At 49.4% G+C, this 27,790-nt stretch overlaps 1 protein-coding gene across 1 annotated transcript; it reads right to left on the bottom strand.

Moving 5' to 3' along the window:
- Positions 1-227: 227 nt before the first annotated feature.
- On the bottom strand, positions 228-25,373 carry C21H21orf58 (chromosome 21 C21orf58 homolog). Its single transcript, XM_078865745.1, has 9 exons — positions 25,308-25,373; positions 23,101-23,161; positions 21,720-21,790; positions 21,041-21,283; positions 19,027-19,138; positions 16,488-16,603; positions 14,796-15,037; positions 1,082-1,152; positions 228-272 (listed from the first exon to the last, which is right to left on the bottom strand). Exons 1-9 carry the CDS (start codon positions 25,371-25,373, stop codon positions 265-267), a joined length of 990 nt encoding a protein of 329 aa, XP_078721871.1. The 3' UTR covers positions 228-264.
- Between the last annotated feature and the right edge of the window lie 2,417 nt (positions 25,374-27,790).

The following is a 27,790-nucleotide window of genomic DNA, read 5'->3' as shown; positions in this document are numbered from 1 at the left end:
ATAGACTCACATCGCCTCGTTCACCCTCTTCCCTCAATAACCATCGGGCAACCGATGCTGCCAAATGCGCAGATAACTGAAACGCCTTGCAAGATTACCGCGAGTTAAATACACATAGCGTGCGGGTAATTCTGCACACTTTTGCTTGCACAATGCACGCATTAATGCCCATATCCATATGATGTGCAGATGTGTGTGTGTGTGACCGTATTGAATGCAGGAGTCCAGCCAAGATTTCTCACTGCACACATGCAAACCTCTCCGTCAGTATTCTGTCAAGAAAAACAATGAATTTATTGTAAGGATTATATCCCGTGACCAAATAACTCAGAGTGCGCCCTATCTCGTCAGATCTCAACATCAAAAGCGTGTGTGTACTGCAGACTACACACTGGCTGTTATGGCAACCGCTCTGAGCGAGCACCTGTGAAGGCTGGAACGGCAGACCTTTTCTATAGCGGGTGGTGTGGCTAGAACCGTGTCTAGCCAGTGGTGATGTTCACACACAGCGCCCGGTACTCATTTAAGGGTGAGTCGACCTAGGGGGGGGGAGCCCCAGCACGGGTTTAACATCATCAGTGTCGATGCTGACAATGGCTGGGAATCGAACGCACATCGCTGGATTCGTAGCAGAGTTCGCTAACCACTGAGGCACCGCTCCCCTTACACACCGCACAATGCACGCACGCAGACACACTCTACACACACTATACACTGCAGGCAACCACACATTGCAAAGCTGCACGATGAATTATTGAACAAATACATTAGCGATTAACCAGCGGTGACATCTGCAAGTCATGTTCCCTTTGCTGCAGTGGCCAGCAGCTGCAGCGACTGGGTTAGACTTTTGATCAGCAATCTCACATTGGATATGGGCTCCCTAGGTGGAGTAATTCGATATTTCACACCTTTTTACCACGATAGACAAAAGCACGTGATCTCAAATTACCCATGTCAGCCAAACCTGCTTTTGTGTCAACTTTACCGCACACAAAAACCAGGACCGGATCCCCATTGAGCCACCTTCATCTGGATTGCCCAACCACACCCAGGGGGATGGGAGGGTGGGGGGCCTCACCTGAGACGTGGCTCTCATTCACAGAGCCCGCGGCAACGCTGAGGACAGGTGCGGGATCAGCCCAGTCACTTCTGTCCTTCGAATAAAACAACGCAGCACATCGACATCATCACGATCGACATCATCATCATCATCACTGTCATCATCACTGTCATCATCATCATCATCACTGACATCATTCGACTGACGTTTGTATTTAATTGATCCTTTTTCTTATATATCTGGTGCTCTAAACTGTGTAAAAGTCACGTGTAAAAGCAATCGCTGAATAATAATAAAAAATACTGCCATCATCATAGTCATCATCGTAATCGTTGTCATTGTATTCACGTTCATCGTCGTAATCGTCCGCATCGTTGTCGTCACCATTGTCATTTTCATCGTAGTCATGATCATCGCAGTTCATCAATGTCGTCGTGATCATTATCATGGCTATCATCATCATCCTCCTCACGGTTATCGTCGTCTTTGTCATCATATTCATGATCGTCTCCAATCGTCACCATCATCGACGTGGCGCATTCATCTCAACACAAATATCATTGCCCGAAGCTCCTTGAGATTACGTGCAGTGTCGAGAAAACGGTTTTGCAACGATCGCTTGATGAGTAATCATCACTTTGCTCTGAACCACCCAGAATGTCGGGTTGAGTGAGGGCTGGCCAGTGGTCACGCGCATCATAAGCCAGCACTCTGGGGAGCAAGGGTTAGCGGATCACGTAAAGACACAGCTGGTCTGCGAGGTGGCTTTGAGGTCGCCAGAAACCCAAGTGGGTTCGTGAACTCATCTGTGTGGACTGTTCGATGTTATCTCCGTGTATGTGTGACGGTTCTTCCATTCAGACTCCCTCTACACATTCACTTTATTTTTTAAACTCATTATTGACCTTGGCCAAACATCCCAGATGCAAGAACGTCAACTAAAATAATGGCAATATCCATTGAAGCCTCTGCGGTTAAATACATGGCAGCAGTGTACAACAAGAAAAACACAGTTAGTAAATTCAACAAACTAATCATTTAAATCACCCGGGATTGAGCCCCAATGGCATCAGATCTAGGGAAGCTAAGCAGTGGTTGAGCCTGGATAGTTATTGGATGGGCAGCCAACATGCACTGCCGGTTGCTGTACAGGCTTGGTCCATATGTTCTGTGACCCCCCCCCCCCCCCCCCCAATAAATTGACCTTGAACTTTTTTTAATATCCTTTGCATATTAATTTGTGTTTTTTTTTAAACCTTACTTTAAATACATTCAGTTCTGGAGACTGAAATAGGGGGGGGGGGCGGGGGTCACAAGACACCTGAACCACCCTGCAGAGCTGATGTAGGGGGCTACGTGGCGGGCAGCAGAGAGGAAGGGGCAGGCCAACAGTCTCATCGTCGCCACTGCACCTCCAGCGCTGCTACGGCGCTCCACCATCGATGCACCCCACTTGCACCCAACAGCACCGACCAGCGTGGTGAAGTATGGCCAGACGCAGCTCCCACGACCCGCAGGGCGTTTCCTTGCTGTGGTTGTCACACCTGGTGATGATTGCTCGTGTTGCAATCGAAACGTCGTGATTTAATTGATTTAGTTTTTATTTTATTTTTTATTTTTATTTTTTATTTTATTTTTTCACCTACGTGACTTTACCGAAAGAACCAATGAATAGCGACAAAAGGGGGCCACCTCCCCCCCCCCCAAAAAAAAAAAACTCCACGCACGCATTCAGCTTGTGAGTTCCGTGACCCCATCCAGCCACTGGAGGCCACCACGTCCACCAAAGTGCGTAAAACGAAACGCAAATCTTCGCGCGAATACCATTGCCACCGCACACAAACAAACAACCAACAGCAACAAAACTCGCGAAACTAAACGCATCGCCACGACGTGTTCGTAAACATTGACGTCCGACATCACTACGAAAAGTTGAACATGACATCGAAACCTACCCCAGGGTACTCAATCATTCCCTCCACACGCGCCCGGCCGCCCCCGATGCCCTGCGCTGTAGCCCCGCCTGGTGGGGAAGACGCGAGGCTACGGCAAGCCGCGGTGTCTCGCGGTGTCGCGGGGCAGAGTCGGCCCCCACTGTTTAAGGGGCCGTCCATAAATGACGTCAAGCGATTTTGGACGCTTTTTGACCCCCCCCCCCTCTTCGTCACACGGCGTCACAAAAAGTCAGACCCCCCCCCCTCTCAAAATGACGTCACAAAGCTCTGCCCCCCCCCCCAAAAAAAAACAATTGTCATTGTAGTGCGTATTTAATGTGCCGCTGCACTCTGATGTTGTATGAGAAAACATTTATTAAAACGTCTATTTAATTAAAGTTGCGCATTTTTATGTGACGTCACATTTCTCAACCCCCCCCCCCCCACGTCACACATTGTCACAAATGTCTGATTCCCCGGCCCCTAAGGATCCTGGGAGACTCCGGGGATCCCCGGTCAATTGGGAGATAAACCCACAAGGCCGAGTGGAGAATAAACCCACAACGCCGATTGGAGAATAAACCCACAACGCTGAGTGGAGATTAAACCCACAACGCCGATTGGAGATTAAACCCACAACGCCGCGTGGAGATAAACCCACAACGCTGAGTGGAGATAAACCCACAACACTGAGTGGAGATAAACCCACAACGCTGAGTGGAGATAAACCCACAACACTGAGTGGAGATAAACCCACAACACTGAGTGGAGATAAACCCACAACGCTGAGTGGAGATAAACCCACAACGCTGAGTGGAGATAAACCCACAACACTGAGTGGAGATAAACCCACAACACTGAGTGGAGATAAACCCACAACGCTGAGTGGAGATAAACCCACAACACTGAGTGGAGATAAACCCACAACGCTGAGTGGAGATAAACCCACAACACTGAGTGGAGATAAACCCACAACACTGAGTGGAGAATAAACCCACAACACTGAGTGGAGATTAAACCCACAACGCTGAGTGGAGATAAACCCACAACACTGAGTGGAGATAAACCCACAACGCTGAGTGGAGATTAAACCCACAACGCTGAGTGGAGATAAACCCACAACACTGAGTGGAGATTAAACCCACAACACTGAGTGGAGATTAAACCCACAACGCTGAGTGGAGATTAAACCCACAACGCTGAGTGGAGATAAACCCACAACACTGAGTGGAGATAAACCCACAACGCTGAGTGGAGAATAAACCCACAACACTGAGTGGAGATAAACCCACAACACTGAGTGGAGATTAAACCCACAACACTGAGTGGAGATAAACCCACAACACTGAGTGGAGATAAACCCACAACGCCGATTGGAGAATAAACCCACAACACTGAGTGGAGATAAACCCACAACGCCGCGTGGAGATAAACCCACAACACTGAGTGGAGAATAAACCCACAACACTGAGTGGAGATAAACCCACAACATAGATTGGAGAATAAACCCACAACACTGAGTGGAGATAAACCCACAACGCCGCGTGGAGATAAACCCACAACACTGAGTGGAGATAAACCCACAACACTGAGTGGAGATAAACCCACAACGCTGAGTGGAGATCAAACCCACAACACTGAGTGGAGATAAACCCACAACGCTGAGTGGAGAATAAACCCACAACACTGAGTGGAGATAAACCCTCAACGCCGATTGGAGAATAAACCCACAACACTGAGTGGAGATAAACCCACAACGCCGCGTGGAGATAAACCCACAACACTGAGTGGAGAATAAACCCACAACGCTGAGTGGAGAATAAACCCACAACGCTGAGTGGAGAATAAACCCACAACGCTGAGTGGAGAATAAACCCACAACGCTGAGTGGAGATAAACCCACAACGCTGAGTGGAGAATAAACCCACAACACTGAGTGGAGATAAACCCACAACGCTGAGTGGAGAATAAACCCACAACACTGAGTGGAGATAAACCCACAACACTGAGTGGAGATTAAACCCACAACACTGAGTGGAGATAAACCCACAACACTGAGTGGAGATAAACCCACAACGCCGATTGGAGAATAAACCCACAACACTGAGTGGAGATAAACCCACAACGCCGCGTGGAGATAAACCCACAACACTGAGTGGAGAATAAACCCACAACACTGAGTGGAGATAAACCCACAACGCCGATTGGAGAATAAACCCACAACACTGAGTGGAGATAAACCCACAACGCCGCGTGGAGATAAACCCACAACACTGAGTGGAGATAAACCCACAACACTGAGTGGAGATAAACCCACAACGCTGAGTGGAGATCAAACCCACAACACTGAGTGGAGATAAACCCACAACGCTGAGTGGAGAATAAACCCACAACACTGAGTGGAGATAAACCCACAACGCCGATTGGAGAATAAACCCACAACACTGAGTGGAGATAAACCCACAACGCCGCGTGGAGATAAACCCACAACACTGAGTGGAGAATAAACCCACAACGCTGAGTGGAGAATAAACCCACAACGCTGAGTGGAGAATAAACCCACAACGCTGAGTGGAGAATAAACCCACAACGCTGAGTGGAGATAAACCCACAACGCTGAGTGGAGAATAAACCCACAACGCTGAGTGGAGAATAAACCCACAACGCTGAGTGGAGAATAAACCCACAACGCTGAGTGGAGATAAACCCACAACGCTGAGTGGAGAATAAACCCACAACGCTGAGTGGAGAATAAACCCACAACACTGAGTGGAGAATAAACCCACAACACTGAGTGGAGAATAAACCCACAACGCTGAGTAGAGAATAAACCCACAACACTGAGTGGAGATAAACCCACAACAATGAGTGGAGAATAAACTCACAACACTGAGTGGAGAATTAACCCACAACACTGAGTGGAGAATAAACCCACAACGCTGAGTGGAGAATAAACCCACAACACTGAGTGGAGATAAACCCACAACAATGAGTGGAGAATAAACTCACAACACTGAGTGGAGCAATAAACTCACAACACTGAGTGGAGAATAAACCCACAACGCTGAGTAGAGAATAAACCCACAACACTGAGTGGAGAATAAACCCACAACGCTGAGTAGAGAATAAACCCACAACGCTGAGTGGAGAATAAACCCACAACGCTGCGTGGAGAATAAACCCACAACGCTGTCAACTGCACGTACGCACGTTGAACTTCTTTCGCGCCGTACGTAGCCGACCGTGTTAATCGGAAGGTACGTTGGGAAGTACACAAATACTGAAAAAACGGCGAGAGGTGGCGTGTGCGTTGTGTGTGTGTGGATTTGCGTCGTGGCACACAAGAAAAAGTTGGACGTCGAGGACACGTGTGTTTAGAACTGCACAGATTAGCCAAAGCAAACCTTGCACGAGCCGTAGGAAGGCACTGAATGTCCCGGCTGTCCCGTTGGGAAATCGTTCAAAAGTGAAACCAATGCTTAATGGGTGCTGCAAACTCTTAAGATAACTTTCATTGCAAAGCACATTTCTTGCATTCCTCCTTAAACCCCCTCTGGACCTCCTCCCCCACACCACTCCTGGGTCGCCACTCTCGATAGAGCTTCTAGCTCAATGGGCCCTACACCCAGAGCGAACCAAAAACAATTTAAACTCAACCACATGGGGGGGGGGCTAGAAAAGGTGACGGTATTAATCTTCTTGGTTCTTTCGGTAAAGTCACGTAGAATGGAAATAATAAAGTAATAATAATAAAAAAAATACAGTTTTATTTTTTTATTATTTCCATTCTACGTGACTTTACCGAAAGAACCAAGAAGATGAATAATGTTTTATTTTTTTATTTTTTTTATTTCCGTTCTACGTGACTTTACCGAAAGAACCAAGAAGATGAATCCCTGCAGTCACGAAAGCTTTAAATCGAAAAGTGACGGTGTTCATTAAGAGTCATATTTTAACTTTATTTCGGGTTTGGCACGAGCATTCACACCCGAATAAAGTTGAAATGTAAATTTTACTCAAGGCTGCAGAAACATCCAATCGAAAGTATGTATTCACGATGCATGCTTTCGGAGCGCTGTAATGTGGAGGTTGTACAATTCGCAGCCCCTTTTGCCAATCCACTGCTGGATGAAGGCCACCTCACATCACGCCCGTTCATGGGGGTTGTTTGGCCATACTTCACCGCGCTGGTCAGTGGCAGTTGGTGAAGGTTGGGGGGGGGGAGGAGGTACAGCCCAGGGTCGGTTCGGATATCACTCGCCACTTGATGTTAGCCATGGCCGGGTATCGAACTCAGGTAGTAGACTCACTCCCCTCACCCGCATGTGGTATTAATGCTATATTCTGTCCCGTTCCGAGGCGTCTGCCCCGTTCACCGCTGAATCTCCGAACGCGGAAGTGGTTAGCGTTAATTTCATTTAGAGAGGCTTAGAGCTGCTGTTTTTTATAGACATTGTTACTCACCGCAGAGAACTGTAGCGACACCACCGCACACTATGATAGCTGGCGCCAAACTGTGCCACACGCCCTCCCGCCTGGCCTTTTACTTCCGATTCAGAAAAATAAAACTGATGACGTACACGCACGTCATGGGAATGGGAAAAGGTTCAATTGCCCCACGACACTGAACTGCATTGAGACTTTCGATTTAAAGCTTTCGTGACTGCAGGGATTCATCTTCTTGGTTCTTTCGGTAAAGTCACGTAGAAGGGAAGTAATAAAATAATAAAAATAAAACATAATAAAACAATTCTCACGACGTTTCGGCCACAACGCGAGCAGCCGTCCTCAGGTGAAAACCAGAATTGTTTTATTTTTATTATTTTATTACTTCCCTTCTACGTGACTTTACCGAAAGAACCAAGAAGATGCATTGAGACTGTTGAAGCGCTACCGCATCCTCAAGTCTCACTCGCTTGGGACGGAGTGACGGCATGAGCACACCAATGATGACGATAGCACGCGTTGGTCGGGAACCTCCGTGTTTATTTCAAACGTGTGTGTGCGTTTGTAAATCAACACTCGTCATTTCAGTCAAACACGAATGGGTCTTAACGCGCCATGAGAGACGAACGCCAATATCAACTCATACCCACACAAGGGGAGTAAAAAAAACAGTTTGAGGTGTAACGTTGCACTAATTCAGAATAATAATGTATTACATTTAGCATTCATACCATCGTGCCACCAGAGTGCCTTCGTGATTGCACGGCCGTCACGCAGGCACTGTGTTTCACGAGACACGGTCTGCAGTAGTGTCACAGTAAGCGGGCCATGCTGCTGGGTGTGATCACAATTTCTTTGCGGTGTCATTTAACAAATATGTCTCATTTGGACCGCACGTAATGGCCTGCTCGGTTTTTTTTGTCATGCCAGGGGGAATCTTTAACGTCCTCTGAGAAGCAGACGAGCCCCTCTTTGTCATGGTCAATACACACCCCGCAGTGATCACCGGGGCAGCCTGCCAGCTTCGAACCGCGAGCTACCGCTGGGCCACACAAGCCAAATATGTCCGCATCGACTCGGTGTGCAATCGTCGTCAATACGAGCTGCCCACCCTTCCTCCTCCCCTCGTTGTCCACCCCACTCGCACGAACGCCGCCTTCCCTGTCCCCGACTTCCCGTGGTCACCACCCATCGTCAATCCACTCGTCTCCATCTACGTGTATTCCACGCATCGTCACCACCAGCTCCTCATTTTACATAAATCCCTTCCACTCATCTCGTTTCATCTCCCCAATCACCTTCTACCATGGTTAGTTCATTGTACAGTGCCTCGGTTAAGGCGCTGTAAAAACGTACGATAAGATAATAATCCATCACTTCGATTCACGTTGTGGTCCAATGGGCTTCATAGCAGCCCCATTCCAGCCACTAGAGGACGCTTGCATCTTCCACAATGTAAAAAAAAAAGAATCCGTTCTGAAATCGAATAGTGACCACGAATCGTGACCTTGAGTGGTGAATCTCTATACCCTTAGCTATGTCAACAAACATAAAATACACGAGCAAAGCACACGAATTTCCAACACTGTAATGTGTTGATCAAAGAAGCCACGATACTCGTTGTTTCACACTCTTATTACATGCACGTTTGTTTAACTTCTTTCGCACCGTACGTAGCCAACCGTGATAATCGGAGGTGCGGGGGGAAGGACAATGAACTAAACACCCACAAAATAAACCATGAAATGTAATCTACAATATAAATATGCCGTCTGTGTACTTTTATTTACACAACATTCAGCTGCCGAATCCAGGGAATTCTCATTCAGCTCGGGCTCTCGGGTGCATGAGAGCAGACTCTAATGCACAGTGCAACGTCGCATATCCGACCGTCACTTATCCGCCCTGACCAATCAGCCGCTCTCGAACCCAGTGCAGAATGCGCGCACAGTCTAGCCGATATTTTCTGTAGACGTTCACAATTAAGACGTCTTCGCACACAGGGAAATATTCTTAAATCCCGCGTACACGCAGTCACTTCTAGAGCACGGCGAAGCGCGTTCCTACATTCAAAGCAATCTGCTTTTTGTTATTGTCTAGCAACTTAGTTGTGCCTGCTGGCTGTAACTGTCATCTTCGATAGATGTTCAAATATCCGACATTCATGCATATTCGCCTACACTTCAGGCACCTCATCGAGCCGGATATGCGACATTGCACCGCACGTGCACTTTACTGCTGGTAACGGCACGCCACAAAACCTGGCCTGGCTTAAGAATCCTTGTGGAGTGGCGCCATGTCAATCATAGACGGCGTCTCTGAGAAGCACATGGAAATGTGAGAAATTAAAGAATGGTCGGTTTAGAGTTGACCGCGTGGCTCAGAGAACGGAGTAGACACCACTGACCTCTTGTGTTGGAAGCCGGGTTTCAACTACCCGTGGTTTTAAAAAGAAAAATCTCGCAAATTTATGGTCTCAGCACGGTCACCATTGAGTGCATAGAAGAATTAAAAAAAAAACATCCACCACGTGAAATTTTATTTGGTAAAAAAAATATCCATCTCGGAGAATACATTTTTTTTTCTACTCAGATTTACTTTCCCATGACAAATTTCTCTCTATTGTGGGGCGAGTGGAAACCTATGGCAGCCGAAGTACGGGGAACGAGGTCAATAAAAAATATCTCAGACGTAGTTCTGTCATGTCACCTTCCACAAGTCATTCTTTAACATGGGGGTGACGCAACTGCTTTGCAGGAGTTCCAAACGGACGCAGAAAAGTCTCACAGCTTGGTGCCAAGAGCACAGATTTCTAGTAAAATTAAGGGGGGGGATTGACAAATGATGCTTTGAATTCAAAGAACAATCACGAGTTCAGCTCGGTAAATATCTGAAATCTAAACTCGACATTAAATTTAAATCATCATAGGGTAAGAAACAAATTTTGGCTAGAGCTTGCCAACTTGTGAGAAAACACCTTTGTCAAATTGCACGATTATTTTGTGTTCGGGGGGACTTATTTAATCGCACCAACTTCGGAGCAATTTCGACCCAAGAGGAGCAAACTCATTCACGTTGACTCCACTTAAAAAAAAAATTTCCAGCGCGGATATCTAACAGAGAATATCAGAGGTATGGCCAGCGCAATTTAATAATGTATTCACTACACGCATCGTTAGTAACTTAAATACACGTGTGGAAGAATATTGGTTGAAAAAATCTCATATTAGTAAAAAAAACAAGGTAAATATTTTTTAAGTTGAACACAATTAACCATTATTCTGGCTGTTGCCTGATGAGGCTGGTTGTAATTACCAGTGAAACGTCGAATTGTAAATGTTGAGGGTTTACTCTCCAACACATCAGTGTGCTGAACTAGTAACTAATTGGCATGTTTCATTTCCATGACCTGTGTTGGGTCGTGGCGGGTTTAACGACACATTAATATGTACGCGATTTAACCCAAAAAAAACCTCTATTTTGGATAAATATTTGTAGATGCGAGCATAAAAATGTGATTACGCAGATCGTTTCATCAATGTCACTTCTCAACTTTGTCAAGTAAATCGACCTAACCTTCGTGTGAATGTAGGTTTATATTCATTGAGACGGTGTTACAGACAGGCACGGTAAAAATGACCGGCTCGTGTTTCTAAGAAGGCACCACTTTGTGGAGGTGGCCTGGTGTCTCACAAGTTCAGAGCACTTAAACCGGCACCGCTGATAATCCCGGGTTCGAATCCAGGCGGCCGCCCGTGTGTAAACTTTGTTCTCCAAGTGTAGCGGAGTTGATGAGTCTCACACTGATCACCAATTACTAAATGCAGAAGAACAACAACAACAAAAAGAACGGCAACGTTACATTTGCTCGTGCACTTCATTCGGTTCAATTCCAGCGACGAGAATCATCGAAAGTGGTTCCCGATTGCCTTGCGACGATCATTTTTGTCGCGAAGTTTGCGGTGTCTCTCTCCCCGTGGTTGAGGGCATTGCTTTCTCCGAGCCCTCCGTTTTTTCCCTCCACACTAAGAAGCATTCGTCTATATTATTTAGATTCTTTTGCTGCAATACATTTCCACGCGATAAGCCAACGTCATTGAGCTATCATTCGTGCTCCTTGGTTCTTTCGGTAAAGTCACGTAGGGTATAAATAATTTAAATCACGACGTTTCGGGCACAACACAAGCGTCCGTCATCAGGTGGGACAACCACAGCAAGAAACAATTGCTGAAGTGGGTGGGCATTTTCTGCCGTGCTTGCGTCTTACTTGTAGCCTCCACTCCCCCTACCCCACACCCCCCACCCCACACCCCCTACCCCACACCCCCACCCCACACCCCCACCCCACACCCCCACCCCACACCCCCACCCCACACCCCCACCCCACACCCCCACCCCACACCCCCTACCCCACACCCCCACCCCACACCCCCTACCCCACACCCCCACCCCACACCCCCACCCCACACCCCCTACCCCACACCCCCACCCCACACCCCCACCCCACACCCCCACCCCACACCCCCTACCCCACACCCCCTACCCCACACCCCTACCCCACACCCCCACCCCACACCCCCACCCCACACCCCCTACCCCACACCCCCACCCCACACCCCCACCCCACACCCCCACCCCACACCCCCTACCCCACACCCCCTACCCCACACCCCTACCCCACACCCCCACCCCACACCCCCACCCCACACCCCCTACCCCACACCCCCTACCCCACACCCCCACCCCACACCCCCACCCCACACCCCCACCCCACTCCCCCTACCCCACACCCCCACCCCACACCCCCTACCCCACACCCCCACCCCACACCCCCACCCCACACCCCCTACCCCACACCCCCACCCCACACCCCCACCCCACACCCCCACCCCACACCCCCTACCCCACACCCCCTACCCCACACCCCTACCCCACACCCCCACCCCACACCCCCACCCCACACCCCCTACCCCACACCCCCACCCCACACCCCCACCCCACACCCCCACCCCACACCCCCTACCCCACACCCCCTACCCCACACCCCTACCCCACACCCCCACCCCACACCCCCACCCCACACCCCCTACCCCACACCCCCTACCCCACACCCCCACCCCACACCCCCACCCCACACCCCCACCCTCCCTGTCTCCTCCCCCCCCCCTTATCTTACCTTAATGGCCTCTTGTTGCAGCAGCCCTTTTGCCCACTTCAGCAATTGTTTATTGCTGTGGTTGTGCCACCTGATGACGAACGCTTGTGTTGCGCCCGAAACGTCGTGATTTAATTTATTTTTATTTTATACCCACGTGACTTTACCTAAAGAACCAAAGAGTATCGATCCCTGCAGTCACGAAAACCTCAAATCTATCATTTGTGGCCAAGTCGCATCTGAAAAAGAAGTTAATAGCTAAGTGGGCTTTACCTGGTAAGATAAAAAAAGAGCTTAGCTTTATTTGAATATTTTTTGAGTGATTTGCTTACCTTCACCATACTTTGCACTCCTATTGTGCTTTTGTATTGCTTGTTGTAACGTTCTGACCTGCCCCTACTGGACATCCGTGACAAAAAGAGCTTTATAGCTCATCGGATTCCTCCAGTATATATAAATATTCTGATTCTGGGTGGGAAAGTGCTGCCCCCTCCCCCACTCTGTGGACCAGAAGTCACTGCAAGCAATCTCAGAGGTAGCTCTGTGGTATCCACTTTCCGTGGGGAATGTCTCTAACGCGATGGGGTTGCACTGCTGCTCTGCGAGAAACCCGCTGTGACTGATGGCCCAATCGGGATACAAGTGGGTGGTCAGGATCGGTGGTCAGGAACGGTGGCCATCGAACAAAAAAAGTGGTAACTGCATCGCGCGCTTTCAGATGCGCTTCTGCGGCCGTCTGGAACGCTCTTTCGTCCGGTGTTAAGAAGCCACTGGAGCTATGCACTTTGACATCGAGATTGAAAACGCGTTTCGTTAGAACTGCTCTTCGTGTTTGGTTTGTTGTCCTTCCCCCGTACCGCTGATTAACAGGGGTGGCTACGTACGGTGCGAAAGGCGTTCAACATGTGGACATTATTTTCTCACGCCACTGCTGGCGGAAGAGGCTCTGCTCGAGGCAGCTCTAGGGAGCCTCTCTGCGCGAGGGTGGGTTGGCCTACTCTTCTCTGATGGTCAGACGTCGAAAGAGGTAAAGGATAACCACGCTTTATCCCACCATGTGCGACCTTTCGGTCGACTGATACACAGTACACACACACACAATGATACACAGTACACACACACACAATGCAAAGTGGAATATGGTGTCCGTAAATCGTGTGGACATGTCCAGCCCTGCGGCCGTCTGGAACGCTCTTCCTTCCGATACTAGGAAGCCACTGGAGCGTATGCACTCTTAAATCGAAATTGAAAACTCATTTCTTGAGAACTGCTTTTGTGCGTTTAGTTGATTGCCCTTCCCACGCACCTCCGATTAGCACCGTTGGCTACGTACAGTGCGAAAGAAGTTCAACGTACAAACACACACAGTTTCCAAGTCTCCACAAAATGCCTTTACTAAGTAGAACAGCAATAATTATTACTTAATACATTTGGTATTTGAACCATCCTTATATCGCAGGACTATTAGACATGGGTGTAATCTGCCAGTAGGGAGCAATGTTGCTGCGTGTAACCCTGAGTCGATACTGCGTCATTTAAAAATGTTGATCCATGACACCGGCACACGGTGCCCTCATAGTTTCGTATCACATCACGGGGATATTTAACATCCACTGTGAAGCAGACGGTGTGTGGTCTACGGTTCATACACCTGCAGTATTCACCAGGCCGGTCTGCCAGATTCGAACCACGAGCCTCTGCAGCAAGCGGTGAACGCACACAACGAACCGCATTTGCCCGCCAATGATGATGGCACATACAGTCTCCTCTGTGAATTAACCATAACCCCGGATGTGTCAAGGATGCATCCTAATTGATGAGTTGATAGATAGACAGACTGACAGAAGCGCCCCAAATTAATGGACAAACAAATGGATGGCCAGACTTGCAGAAACACATATAGACAGACGAATCAGATGGATGGATGGACAAAAAGTTAACAGATACACACAGATCGACACACAGATCAACAGATGGATGGATAGGCAGACACACACACACACGGATGCACAAATGGGCAGACACACGAATCGCTCGACAGATAGACACGGACCCACAAACTTACAGATAGACAGACAGACAATATGTCCAACGCACGGACGCACACTCAAACGGACGGACGAACGGACAGAAGACCGGATGGACGGGCGGACGATAGGCGATCGCGCGAACGGACGACGGAACGAGAGCGACTCACGTTTGGACCGGCATCATCGGTGGCATGGCCCCACCCACCACGTGCTGCTGGTAGCCGGGGTGGTACGGCGCAGTCCCGTAGGGCCCTCCTCCAAGCCCCGGGTAGCCGCCCATCGGGAAGGGAGAGCCGTGGGCGTACGGGACACCGGACTGAGGCCAGCCGGGGAAGCCAATGGGCGGCAGTGGCGGCTGCGGGGGACCGTAGTGGTGGTGGTGAACGCCCGGCTGCTCGGGCGAGGAGTCCTGCGGAGAAGCGATTGACCCACAAAGACAGAGGTCACCCCACCCGTACGTGTGCGTGTGTACGTCGAACTTATTTCGCCACCGTACGTATGCAACCGTGGGGAAGGACTACGAACTGAAGACAAAAAATTTGGATAGGCGGACTGAACGCAAAAATATGGATAGCCTTAAAGAACAGACCATTGGGGCAAGTGCTGTGAGCGAGTGTGAGCACCTGTGAAGGCCGGAACGGCACACGAGGGAATGGGTGGCCAGCAACACGCCCGGCCACCTTTGTATCCCTCGTGGCGATGTTTACACATCACACCGGATAGTCATTTGTTGGCTGAGTCGATGTAGGGGAGGCCCAGCAGCGGTTCAGATAATCGTCACTGGTGCTGACGGTGAGCGGGAGTCTAACTCGGGTCGCTGGGTTTGTATTTGCGGCGCGCGAACCGCTCCCCACTTGGTTGTCAAAACCTGGAATTTGTGGTCGAAAATATATGCCATCATTGATCATTGATTTTTGGGTTCTGCCATGTAATGACCTGGGACCAAATTTGTGTTGTTATAGCCCTCCACCACCCGACACAGCTGGACAAAATGTAATTATCACGTGGTGTGCAAGCGTTTAACACCGCGCCAATTAGTATTGTTGCACAGCTCATTCACCGGTAAGCCGATGAACAATTCTCACAGCTAACTTTAGCGACCAAATACGCCGCATCTGGTTTGAAACTACGTCAAACATCATCATGACAAGATCCACGAAGTCAGAATAAAAATCTAGGAAATGAGAGGTCAAAATTAACACCAAAGTGACGAGTTAAATTATATGATCATCACCTTGTATAATTGACACATCATCATCCCCTGCTGTAAATAGTATGTGGAGCAGTGGCAAATTCATGACTGCACTGCGCTATGAACCCAGCAACCTGAGCCCCATTGCCGGTCACGGCTCACATCAGTGGCGAGAGCGATGTCTGAACCAGTTCCGGGCACCTCCTTCATCAACCCGCATCGACCAGCATGGTGAAGTATGGTCAAACAGCCTCCTCGACCGACACGGTGATGGGATGCCAATCCCCCCTCTCCCCCACCCCCGCCCCTCCCACCCTCTGCAGTTACACCGCCTGCACACTCAACAGCTACCCACATGCAACGTTGAACCAAGTTTGGCTTGCGGTTGGAAAGGTTGGCCTAACATTGGCCCAACATTGACCCAATATTGACCAAACGTTACCCAACGTTGGCCCAACGTTGACCCAACGTTGACCCAACGTTGCTCAACGTTGGCCCAACATTGACCAAAGTTGACCCAACATTTGCCCAACCTTGGCTCAACGTTGCCCCAACGTTGGGCCCAACAAGGTCACACGTTCGCACGGTCCGATTGTCACGCAACGTTTGACGAACGCCGGGGCGGGTCGTGAGCACGACGCGTGCCGTGCCGTGGTGAGGCGCTGACCTGTGGGACGGCGCGTGCCGGGGTCGGCGCTGGTGCCGGCATGGCCTTGAGCATCATGTTCTGCATGACCACCTGGTGCATCTGGGCGTTCTGCATCATCATGAGGTCCACCATGTCTGTGGGTGCAGTTGATTGACAAATGGCTGTAAATTGTCATAACTGTGACGAACATTACGCCGCAGCCTATAGCCAATATTTTAATGAACCGTAACATTCACAAATATATGTTCGGGCTTCCGCCTCGTGAACGCATCTGCCAAGTGATAGAGCCGCAAAGGCCGCCAATTAAAAGCGCGCCGGTATGAAAGGCCATTTCGAATTTTTGCACAACAGGTTTACCGAAACACAACCGTCAACACCCGCAGCCGCGACCGACAACGATGTCTGCTTCACGTGGGGCCCGACTACCGTTGGGTCACCAGGCAACCGATCGGCTCAACGCACAACGATCAACAAAGGCGGTGATTGAGTGACTGTGCGTCTGTGTGCGTGTGTGTGAGTTTTGTAGTGGGAAGCGGTGGTGTAGCGGTTAGCGCGCTGCGCTATGAACCCGGAGACACGGGTTCGATTCCCGCTCACGGCCAACACCAGTGACGCTTATCTGAACCAGTCCTGGGCCTCCCCTAGGTCGACTCAGCCTGAAATGAGTACCTGGTGCGGTGTGTAAACATCGCCACTGGGGAGACAAAGGCGGTCGGGCGTGGTGCTGGCCACCCACCCCCTCGTGTACCATTCCGGCCTTCATAGGTGCTCGCTAACAGCACTTGCTCCTACAGTCTGTTAAGGCTATACGGGGTATCTTTTGTCTGTGTGAGTGTGTGTGAGTTTTGTAGTGGGGAGCGGTGGTGGAGCGGTTAGCGCGCTGCGCTACGAAGCCGGCGACCCGAGTTCGATTCCCGCTCACAGTCGACACCAGTGGCGATTATCTGAGCCACTCCTGGGCCTCCCCTAGGTCTACTCAGCCTCAAATGAGTACCTGGCGCAGGGTGCAAAAACACCGCCACTGGGGTGACAAAGGCGGCCAGGCGTGTTGCTGGCAACCCATTGCCTCGTGTGCCGTGCCCAGCCTTCACAGGTGCTGGCTAACAACACTTGCCCCAACAGTCTGTTAGAGGCTATATAGGGGATCTTTGTCTTTTCTGTTTGAAGCATCTGCTGGGGAGCGGTACGACCATGGTGACCCGAGTTCAATTTCCTGGCCACGGCCAATATCAGTGGCGAGTGAAATGTCAATTACCCTCTATCGATCCGCACTGACCAGCGTGGTGAAGTATGGTCAAACAATCCCTCCATAATTCACACGGCGCGGGAAGGCCAGCATCCATTGGTGGACTGACAAAGGGCTGGAATTTGATTAATCCTTTATTTAGTTTGGTATTCATTCGCCAAATAGGAATGCAAACTGTTCAGAAAGTTGTAAAAAAAAAATTACGCAAATGTTGCCTTTTCATTTTTCCGCGATTAAAATGTGTAAGATGATGTCTCTCTCCCGCGTATTATTTATACATTCCAAATGGGTTGTCCTGCCGGACTGAGTTAAACCCCAGGTGCCCCTTGAGCCAGAGACTGCCGGTCTCAATGGACTCTCACCTGCCGCTCATGAAGGGCATCTCTGTGAGTCTACGAGCCTCTATGTGCACGACTATGGGTGTTTATGTAAGTTTATGGGTTGCTATGCAAGCCTATGTGTCTCTAGCTAATCAAGCACTCTTTATGGCTTTTTCAGTGTATGGGTCTTTACGTACGTATCTTTATGGCTCTCTATAAGTGTGTATTGGTCTCTATTTTACATTTATGTGTCTTTATATGTCTATCAGTCAGTTTAGGTCTAATGGCCTCTATGTAAGTCGACTGGTTTATGTATAAGTCTACGAATCTCTATATAAATCTCAGGGGTTTTGCTCAACTTATTTAATCCCAGTTCTCCCTCATTGAGTTCTTATCAGGTCGTAAATATACGTCTACCATAATTGTTTTCACAACTTGGGTCCCACTGATGTGTCGAGCGTGCTGAGGTGTTGTGGAACTCACTGAGACGCTCCATGAAATTACAATCGAACATCGCACGCTACCGTAATGCACCCACCACACATTGTGTGCAGGAAGCATGGTGGGGGGGGGACCACGGTGGCTCGGAGATGTTAACTACCTCGCCCGGTATACAGGAAGTTGTGGGTTCGATCTCTCCCCTGACGCCTGTACGTTAGGAGTGTGCATGTTCTCCCCGTGATCGGCGTGGATTTTTCTCCGGATCCTCCGGTTTTTCCCTCCACATTTATAGACATGCATTTAGAGTATTTGTCTGCTGTAAATTTCCACGCGATAAGCCACTTCACCGAGCTATCATTTCTGATAGCCAGGTCGTTTCTGAAAAAGAGCTACATAGCTCAGTGGGGCCTTACCCGGTAAGAAAAAAAAAGTTTAGTTTTAGTTTAAAATGGGTTGTACGTGCAAAGCGTGTGCATCGTCGTTATCGCTATCATCGTCGTCGTCTTCGTTGAGATGAGAAGACACGGGAGGAGCAGAGACGCTCGCGAACCTTCTTTGATGTTGCCCGAGCGCAGTGGAGGTAGCGGTGCCGGCGCCGCGATCTGCTGGATCAGCGGCTGTGGAGGCATCTGCTGGATGATGGTGGTGGGCTGCTGGGGCATCTGTAGGCGGGCGCAACGTTCCGTTCGCTCACTCCGCTCACTCCGCTCACTCGCTCGCTCGTCGGTGGACGAGGCCGCGCTTCTTAGAATCGATAACCATCACCGTAATTTTTCCGCGTGTCTGTATATACGTACGTTGAACTTCTTTCACACCGTACGTAGCCAACCGTGCTAATAAGAGGTGTGGGGGAAGGACAATAAACTAAGCACAAAGAGCAGTTCTTAAGAAATGAGTTTGCAATCTAGATTTAAAAGTGCATAGCTCCATTGGCTTCCTAATATAGGAAGCGTTTGATATTTGTGCTACCCCTATGGTCATCGGTGTGTTTCGTCAAAGTCTGCAATCGTTTCAGAGAAGGGGGGCGATGCCACGCTATGTATAAGACCAATTGAATATTTCGCAGGCAGCTGTCAAAAAATTTAACTACGACACCACCACACAATGGCCTATTCTTTTCGAATGATGTCACGGGATCTTTAACATCCACTGGGAAGCAGATGACGCGTGGCATTCACTAAACGTTTTTTTACCAGGTAAGACCCAATGAGCTATATCGCTCTTTTTCGGAAGCAACCTGGCCACAAATGACAACTCAACAAAGTGGCTTGTCACGTAGACATTTAAAGCAGCCAAATGTAGAGGGAAAAAGCAAAGAAAAATCCACATTCCAAATATACGGCGTCAGGGTCGGGATCGAACCCACGACCTCCTGTATACGAGGTGAGGTAGTTAACATCTCATAGCCACCGTGGCCCTTTTATGGTTAATACACCCGCAGTAATAACCAGGGCGGCCTGTCGGGTTGGAACCGCAAGAGGTGAATGCGTTACAGCTGGGCCATGTCACCTGCTCCATTTCAACTCTATGCCCGCAAGTGCATTAATACATGTTCAAAAAATATTCGAAAGAGTTCACATTATTTAATTTTCAGTGAGCATTGAGGCGGTGCTCATCTGTTTAAATGCGTGAGACAAGGGGTAGTAATTCCACATTGCTATGGCAGGAGAAAGTTGATCCACAACACAACCACTTTTAATCTTAATTTAAGAGCTTTCGTGACTGCAGGAATTATTCTTTGGTTCTTTTCGGTTAAGTCACGTCTAAAAATAAAATAACATTACATTTCGATATTTTACTAGGTTATTTAATTTTCGTGTGCCTGCCTTCTAATTTTCAGGCTTGCGTGCCCGTGCCGCGTTGTCAGCTTGCTCCTCTCTCTGTGTGCCGTTGTGATGTCTGTCTGCTTGTATGTCTGTCTATAGTTTTTTCTAGTTAGATTTTTGTTGCTATTTCTTTTATGCCTGATGATGATTGCTTGTGTTGCAATCGAAACGTCGTAATATGTTATTTTATTTTAATTTATTATTTTATTTTTAGACGTGACTTAACCGAAAAGAACCAAAGAACAACCACTTTTGAATTCCCCACAAAGCGGCACTCATTTTATCGACCCACGGAAGAATGATCGGCTGAGTCACGCCCCAACCAGCATTTGAAAACTCGCAATCGAGCCACCCGGACACATTTCTAAAATATTAATTGACAAATAATTTTTGCGAGGTCAGCTCTGCGTGTGTGTGGGTGTGCCCGGGAGCGGGAGGAGTGTAGTGGCTACTGCACTGCGCTACGAACCCAGCGAGCCGGGTTCCATTCCCGCTCACGGTCAACGCCAACGATAGCGATTATCTGAACCGGCCGTGGGAGTGGTGTTGGCCACCGATCCCCTCTTGCACCGTGTCAGCCTTGATGCGGTGCCCTCGCTCACAGCCCTTGCCCCAAACAGTCTGTTCGTCTTCGTGGGGAATCAGGATGCATCGTCGCATCGGAAGACCGCGATGGACAACCGACGACGACGACGACCGAACCGGCCATTCCCGCGCGCACGACGCAGCGGCTCTCACCTGCTGCTGGATGATGCGAGGCGCCTGTGGAGGAGCCTGCTGGTAGATGTGGATCGGCTCCAAGCGCGGCGCGGCGGTGGCGGGCGGAGGCGGCGGCGGCGGAGGCGGCTGCGGCGGCGGCAAGTAGCGCGGGGCGATGAAGGGCACGAAGCGCGGCACCACGACGGGAGGCGTGAAACGCTGCCGCCTCCGGCTGTCCCCGCGCGAGCGTGGCCGCGACATCTCGTCCAGCATGTGCTGCTCCTGCTCGCCGCCACGACGCCAGAGTCAATCCGCCGCCGGACGAGAGGCCCCCCCCCCTCCCCGCGCCTGCGAAATTCCTCAAGGCAATCTTGATTTGAAGCTTTCGTGACTGCCGGAATCCATACTCTTTGGTTCTTTCGGTAAAGTCACGCGTTAGGTAGAAAGTAAAATATGTCGCGACGTTTCGATCGCAACACAAGCGGTCGTTTTCAGGTGGTAAAAATATAATCCAGCAGTGGAACTGCTGGACCAGCAACTTTGTCGCGCGAGGGTTCTTAGCGTTCGGTTCGAGGGTGGAACGGATTCGCAGCTCGAGTGAGCAACGGGTTACGCGTTTAGTTGGAGGTCGGAGCGGTGGGGGGGGGGGCGGTGGGTAGGGAGCGGGGGGTGCTGGGCCGTTAGAGGATGAGGACCGGTCGGAGGGGCCCCCTCTCACCCGCAAGCGGTGTAGCAGGTCCCTGCGACGCCTCAGGGCCCCGTGGAGGGCCTCCTGGTTCCCGTCACTGCCTGCAGGAGGAGGCACCGACACACAGCAACCCGTCAGCGCGCGACGCAAGCGCCACGCGATATTGAGAATGGCCATTGGCCGAAACGTCGCCGATTCAACGCCGTGTTTTTTTTCTCCTTCGGAGGCGACAGTGTGGCTGACGAATGCGCCGAGTCGTTGTTTAGATTTAAAGTTTTCGTGACTGCAGGGATTCATCTTCTTGGTTCTTTCGGTAAAGTCACGTAGAAGGGAAATAATAAAATAATAAAAATAAAACATCTTTTATTATGTTTTATAATAAAATAATAAAAATAAAACATATTTTATTATGTTTTATTTATATTATTTTATTATTTCCCTTCTACGTGACTTTACCGAAAGAACCAAGAATAAGTCGGAGAACCTTCGACTTTTTAAAGATATTAACATACATTTGTTATCGCGTTACAGTGTATATTTTCCGTTCTTTTTCCATTAAAAACTATAGTACCTATTTAAGTGTTAGGGTTAGGGTTAGCACTCTGTACGCAAGGCATTTAGAAGATGGGAGTATAGAAGTGGAGTGACAACTATTGATGTAGCTGCCACCGCCCTCTGAAGCAGCCTATAACACCTGTTTCCCGCATGGCGGTCGCCCATCCATCCAAGCTCGATCAACCAGGCTCAGCCCTGATCGCTTCTTACAGGATCTGACGACATCATGCAACACGGGGAGAGGAAAAAGCCTCCCAACTAACTTGGGCACAGCACTTTCTTCAGTTGAAGAGGCAAATGGACTGCACTTCTATACTCCCTCATCTCCAATGCTCTTTACCTTTACCAAACAATCCCCAAGACCGACATGGCATCGGTCATCCAGCAATACACTGACAAAGAGTGCTTGAGTGTGGTGGTGGTGGTGGAGTGTGGTGTTGGTGGTGGTGATTGAATGTGACGATGGTGGTGGTGATTGAGTGTGGTGATGGTGGTGATGTGTGGTAACTATGATGAAGATGTGTTTAGTGATTGCGGTAATGATGTATGGTGTGATGGTGTGTGGTGAAGGTGGTGATGTGTAGATATGGTGGTGATTGAGTGTGGTGATGGTGGTGGTGATGGAGTGTGGTGATATTGGTGGTGATTGAGTGTGGTGATGGTGGTGGTGATGGAGTGTGGTGATGGTGGTGGTGATGGAGTGTGGTGATGGTAGTGATGGTGTGTGGTGAAGGTGGTGATGTGTAGTTGTGGTGGTGATTGAGTGTGGTGATGGTGGTGGTGATTGAGTGCGATGATGGTGGTGGTGGTGATGGTGGTGGTGATTGAGTGTAATGAGGGTGGTGGTGATGGTTACGACCACTGGAGGTGGCCGTGCTAAGTCCGTCCTCCCGTCCCTCCCTCTCCTGCTCCAGTTTCTGAGAACACAGCACAGAGAGAGGTGGGGGGGGCTCTGGTTACACAGACGGTTCAGGGGACGGGGGCTGCACAGGCTGCGGCATGGATACCGTGCAGGAGACATTTCGAACGTCCCCGCGAGGAACATCAGCGCCACGTTGCGGCCAAAGAACGAATACGCGACGTGCAAACACACGCCTCGCCTAAGGGGCCGTCCATAAATGACGTAACGCACCTAGGGCGGGAGGGGGGGTCAGACATTTGTGACGATGTGTGATGAGGGGGGGGTTTGAGAAATGTGACGTCACATCAAAATGCGCAACTTTAAATAAATATAGACAACACGTTCCACTTAATTAAATATACTTTTTAATAAATGTTTTCTCCTACAACATCAGAGTGCAGCGCCACATTAAATACGCACTACAATGACAATAGTTTAAAGCGATTTGAAGCATGTTTTATTTTTTTTGGGGGGCAGTGCTTTGTGACGTCATATTTGAGGGGGGGTCTGACTTTTGTGACGCCGTGTGACGAGGGGGGGGGGTCAAAATCGTCTGACGTCATATATGGACGGCCCCATATCTCGTGGATCTGCACATTCATCTATCCATCTCGCGGCTCCATCTGCGCGGTGCTGGACGTCATTCACGACTCTGGATGCCGCTCCGCCCTTAAAGTCTCGACCACCACCAGCCATTCATCGTCTAACTTTCCTACGCAATGCGTCCCTGACTTGCGTGCGTTCTCTCTAATGCACGTGATTGAGTGACGTCCCTTAAACAACAACGTTCCCCAGGAACGTCGTCCAGTCGTCACTGGGCAGGATATAGATATATACAATCAAACATTTCAGGATCAGAATCTCTGTTTATGCTGGAGGAATCCGATGAGCTGTGAAGCTCAGTTAAACACGAAGGCTTTTGCGACCATCATATTGGTCGCATCAATAAACGCGATCTAACCCAATAACTACTATTAACGTGTAAATGTTCGCGATCTAACCCAAAAAAAACTCTATTATGGAGCGATGGCGCTCTTTTTCACAGCTGTCCAGTGTTCCACGTGTCCAGTATTTCACAGATGTCCACTTTAGACGCATATACCGTGTGTGTGTATATATATACAGCGCATACACACACTCACGCGCTGTGTCTATTACAACGAAGTGAGAGCCCATTGCGACAAACGCCTCTTTTGCAAGGGAGACCTGGGATTGCCAGCATTGCGAGTGTGTTCTCGAATGCCACGTGTGAAAACCTTAACCATCCTTACCCTTACACTATTGGAACCTCATTTGCCAGTAAAAAATATGATAATTGTTTTTTTACCCTTCTATCTGGCAACAAAACTGACATCTTTTTTACAAGGAGTCATAATAATGCATTAAGACTGCAGGTATTGTGGTCTATGCAAACATGACTCCTTGTAAAAAAGGTGTCCGTTTTGTTGCCAGATAGAAGGGTAAAAAAAACAATTATCATCCTGACCCTTGCTAACCTCGCCCCTCCCTGTTCCTATCATCAGCCCTTCCTTGCCATCCCTTCCCCTCCTCAACACTCTCAAACCACATCCCCTTTCCCCCATCACCCAATCACTAATTAACCATTTATCATTTGTGTAAAGCGCCTCGACAAGTGATTTAACAAAAGCGCCTGATAAAATCCTAGATACGATAAGTTAACACACCGGCGGTGTTTGTGCACGAGCCCAGAGGCAGTGCTTACACTAAACATGGTTTAACCACCCAGTCACATCCACCTCGCCTAATGTTGTCCTCATAATATTGCGGTGGTGGTCTGCGCACACACACACACACGCGCGTGTCCAAATAATGTTTGTGGTCTCCAGATTTCAAGGACGTTATTGGAATACAAGATAAATAAATGTGGATTCTGGATTGGCGTACCTTGTCCTCTAGTGGTAGTGCCTTACGCCGAATAGTGCTTACTCCAAGCCAGCCTGAGCAGCGTTGCAAAAAACACAACAATTCGTATCAAGCGGGGAATTACACTCCGTGGTTACGGCACGATTGGTGGAGCGTCCGCAACAGTTTGCTTGAGACGGAGATGATTGGCGGCATGTGTGTGTGTGAACGATGGCCAAGAGGCGATGCTGGGAGGATGTGGAGCGAGAGGCGAGAGGAGACGGCCACTCCATCCTTACCTTCTCGAGCAGCCGAAGCTTTAGCCGCGCCATCTGCTCCATCATGGCACGGTCTGCGTTGGCCATTGCTCACCGCGGTTTGCTGCCTGGCTTTGCAGAGAAGAGGGAGTTTCAGCACATGCTAGCGGAGCGTCGGGGTTGTGTTTGGTGGAGGTGCAGGAGGAGGAGAGAGGTCAGTAGCCTGGGCCAGTGGCCAAAACAGTTCGCTACTCGAAGGGCAGGACGCAGAGGAGCTTGAACGCAGCAATTCGGAATGAACACCTAGAGAATGTAGACACTTGGGCGCGTGACTCTTGTGTCCGTGTGTGTTCGCTAACAGCACTTGCCCCAACAGTCTGTTGAGGCTGTACGGGGGATCTCTGTATGTGTCCTCGTTGTTGTGTTAAAGGCTGTGCGCGTCGGAGTATGTGACGCGAGTGTTGGATAACCTCTGTGTGCCCAGTTGGAGAGTGTGTGTGTGTGGATTGGAATAATGTGTTGTGTAGGTGTCTGTGCGTGGGTTGTAATGATGTTGTGTCGGTGTCCGTGTAGGAGTGTGCTTGAGACTGTGTGTGCGAGTCGGATACTCGTATGTATACTTAAACGACTGGTTGTGTGGGTTGGAGACTATTCGCGTGTCGTAGTCGGATACTCCGTGCGTGTGCGGGAGTGTATGTATGTGTGTGTGTCTGTTAGAGTCTCTATGTGGATGTGTGTGTGGATATCTATGCGAGTCGCACGGGCTCACACCTAATACAAACATCAGAGCGCAACAAGCGGTCTCTAAGGTGCGTCACGGGCCTCGGCACATACCGAGACCGCAATACAGGTGTGTGTCCTAAGGGAGCCGAGTTCACTGAGCACTCATAATGGGCCGTGGCAACACTAGTGTGGGAAACGCGCGTGTGTGTGTGTGCGCCTCAAGGCCGTGATTATAAAATATATTGGGGGGGGGATGTGTCCCCCCCCCCCCAATATATTGCTATAAAATAGATTTCTGTTTATATGATTGTGGTTATGGTTGGACTTTATTAATCCCTAATCTCTGTTATTACATACAATGAAACACGAAAAGGTAAAAAAGATAAAACAGAGCAATGTAATACAATACACGATTAGACATTATTGTAAAAAAATAAATAAAAAGTCGATCCTACGTGTTAGTGAATGTTTTTTATTTTAGGCAGGGCATGGCAGGAAATTCGTTTTCAAATTTAGATTTTTTTTTTCTGGGGGGGGAACCCCCAGGAAGATTTGCCCCCCCCCCTAATGTTGACTCCATGGCTACGGCCTTGCTGTGCCTCAATTGCAAGGAAGGGCCCCGGGTTCGATTTCCCCACTCGGTAACTTTTCTGTGGAGTTTCTATGTCCCCCCCCACCACTCCACCTGTTCTGCGTGGGGTTTACTTCGGCTTCTCAGATTACCTCGCATAGCTTAAACAAAACGTTTACAATACAACTGGTACTTGACTTCAAGCTTTCGTGACTGCAAAGATTCATATTCTTTGGTTCTTTCGGTAAAGTCATGTAAATAGCTGCAAAGAAAATAACAAAAAAACGACGACGTTTCGATCGCAACACAAGCGACCGTCATCAGGAAGATGAACGCCCCTCTCCACCCAGCCCCACCCCTCCCATTTTTGGAATTCAAAACTGACGGGCGGACACAATAATCCCCTGTGGGCTGGTGGAACCAGGTGGTTCCTACCAGTATAATACATGCTGTATAGTCTAGCTAGCATGCTATTGTGTATTTTGAGATTCACTTAGTTATCTATGCATGCAGTACTTTGTACACCTTTGTAGAATTGTTTTCATCATCAGCCATGTTCCATCCATTGCTGTACGAAGTCCAACCCATGGTGATCTGATGCCACGATTCGTCCAAATTTAGCGGATATGCAAAGTTTTCACAGAAATCAAATTACTGTAAGGCAATCGCGGAATGACGCCTCGCTCAAATCATTTTGTTGATGATGATGGGGGGAGGGGCTGAGTGGGGGGGGAGGGGCTGGGTGGGGGGGGAGGGGCTGGGTGGGGAGGATGGGGCTGGGTGGGGAGGGTGCGGCTGGGTGGGGGGTGAGAGGGGTGGGGCTGGGTGGGGAGGGGCTGGTCACCCCGTGGTGCCCTTATAAAACTCAACGTTTAACCTACTCACGCCGGCTTGTGCCCGCCTTCACAGTCGGGCATATTTGCGGAATACACCACGCCGCCGTTGACCCTGGCCATTGACCGAGCAACCCAACGTTCCTACCAGCTCCCTCCGCAGGAATGTGTTAATTGCTGGGCTGCACGTCTATCTTTACTGTGCATACACAACGCAGGCCACACGCCATCAGGGGAGGATACAAGTCGTCTTTATTTTGGGTTAAAAGTCCACATCTGTTGCTCCGAACAGGGTCCCCCGGTGGGCACAGTTTTGAGGAGTCAAACTCGCGCTCAGTAACAAGAAACCACAGCGGAACACGAGAACAAAAGTGCAACGTTTCATGTGGGAACACCTG

This window comes from Lampetra fluviatilis, chromosome 21 (assembly GCF_964198595.1).
Source record: "Lampetra fluviatilis chromosome 21, kcLamFluv1.1, whole genome shotgun sequence".
Classification (NCBI taxonomy): Eukaryota; Metazoa; Chordata; class Hyperoartia; order Petromyzontiformes; family Petromyzontidae; genus Lampetra; species Lampetra fluviatilis.
This window is presented reverse-complemented; position numbering and strand designations above follow the sequence as displayed.

What these genes read in the sequence shown, in the direction of transcription:
- C21H21orf58 (XM_078865745.1), bottom strand. Translation starts at nt 25,373, where the DNA reads ATGGCCAACGCAGACCGTGCCATGATGGAGCAGATGGCGCGGCTAAAG. An exon ending in AGCTTCGGCTGCTCGAGAAG is followed by an intron (nt 23,162 to 25,307) that starts GTAAGGATGGAG and finishes CTGTGTTCTCAG; the next exon opens with AAACTGGAGCAGGAGAGGGA. An exon ending in ACCTGCTACACCGCTTGCGG is followed by an intron (nt 21,284 to 21,719) that starts GTGAGAGGGGGC and finishes GGCGGCGAGCAG; the next exon opens with GAGCAGCACATGCTGGACGA.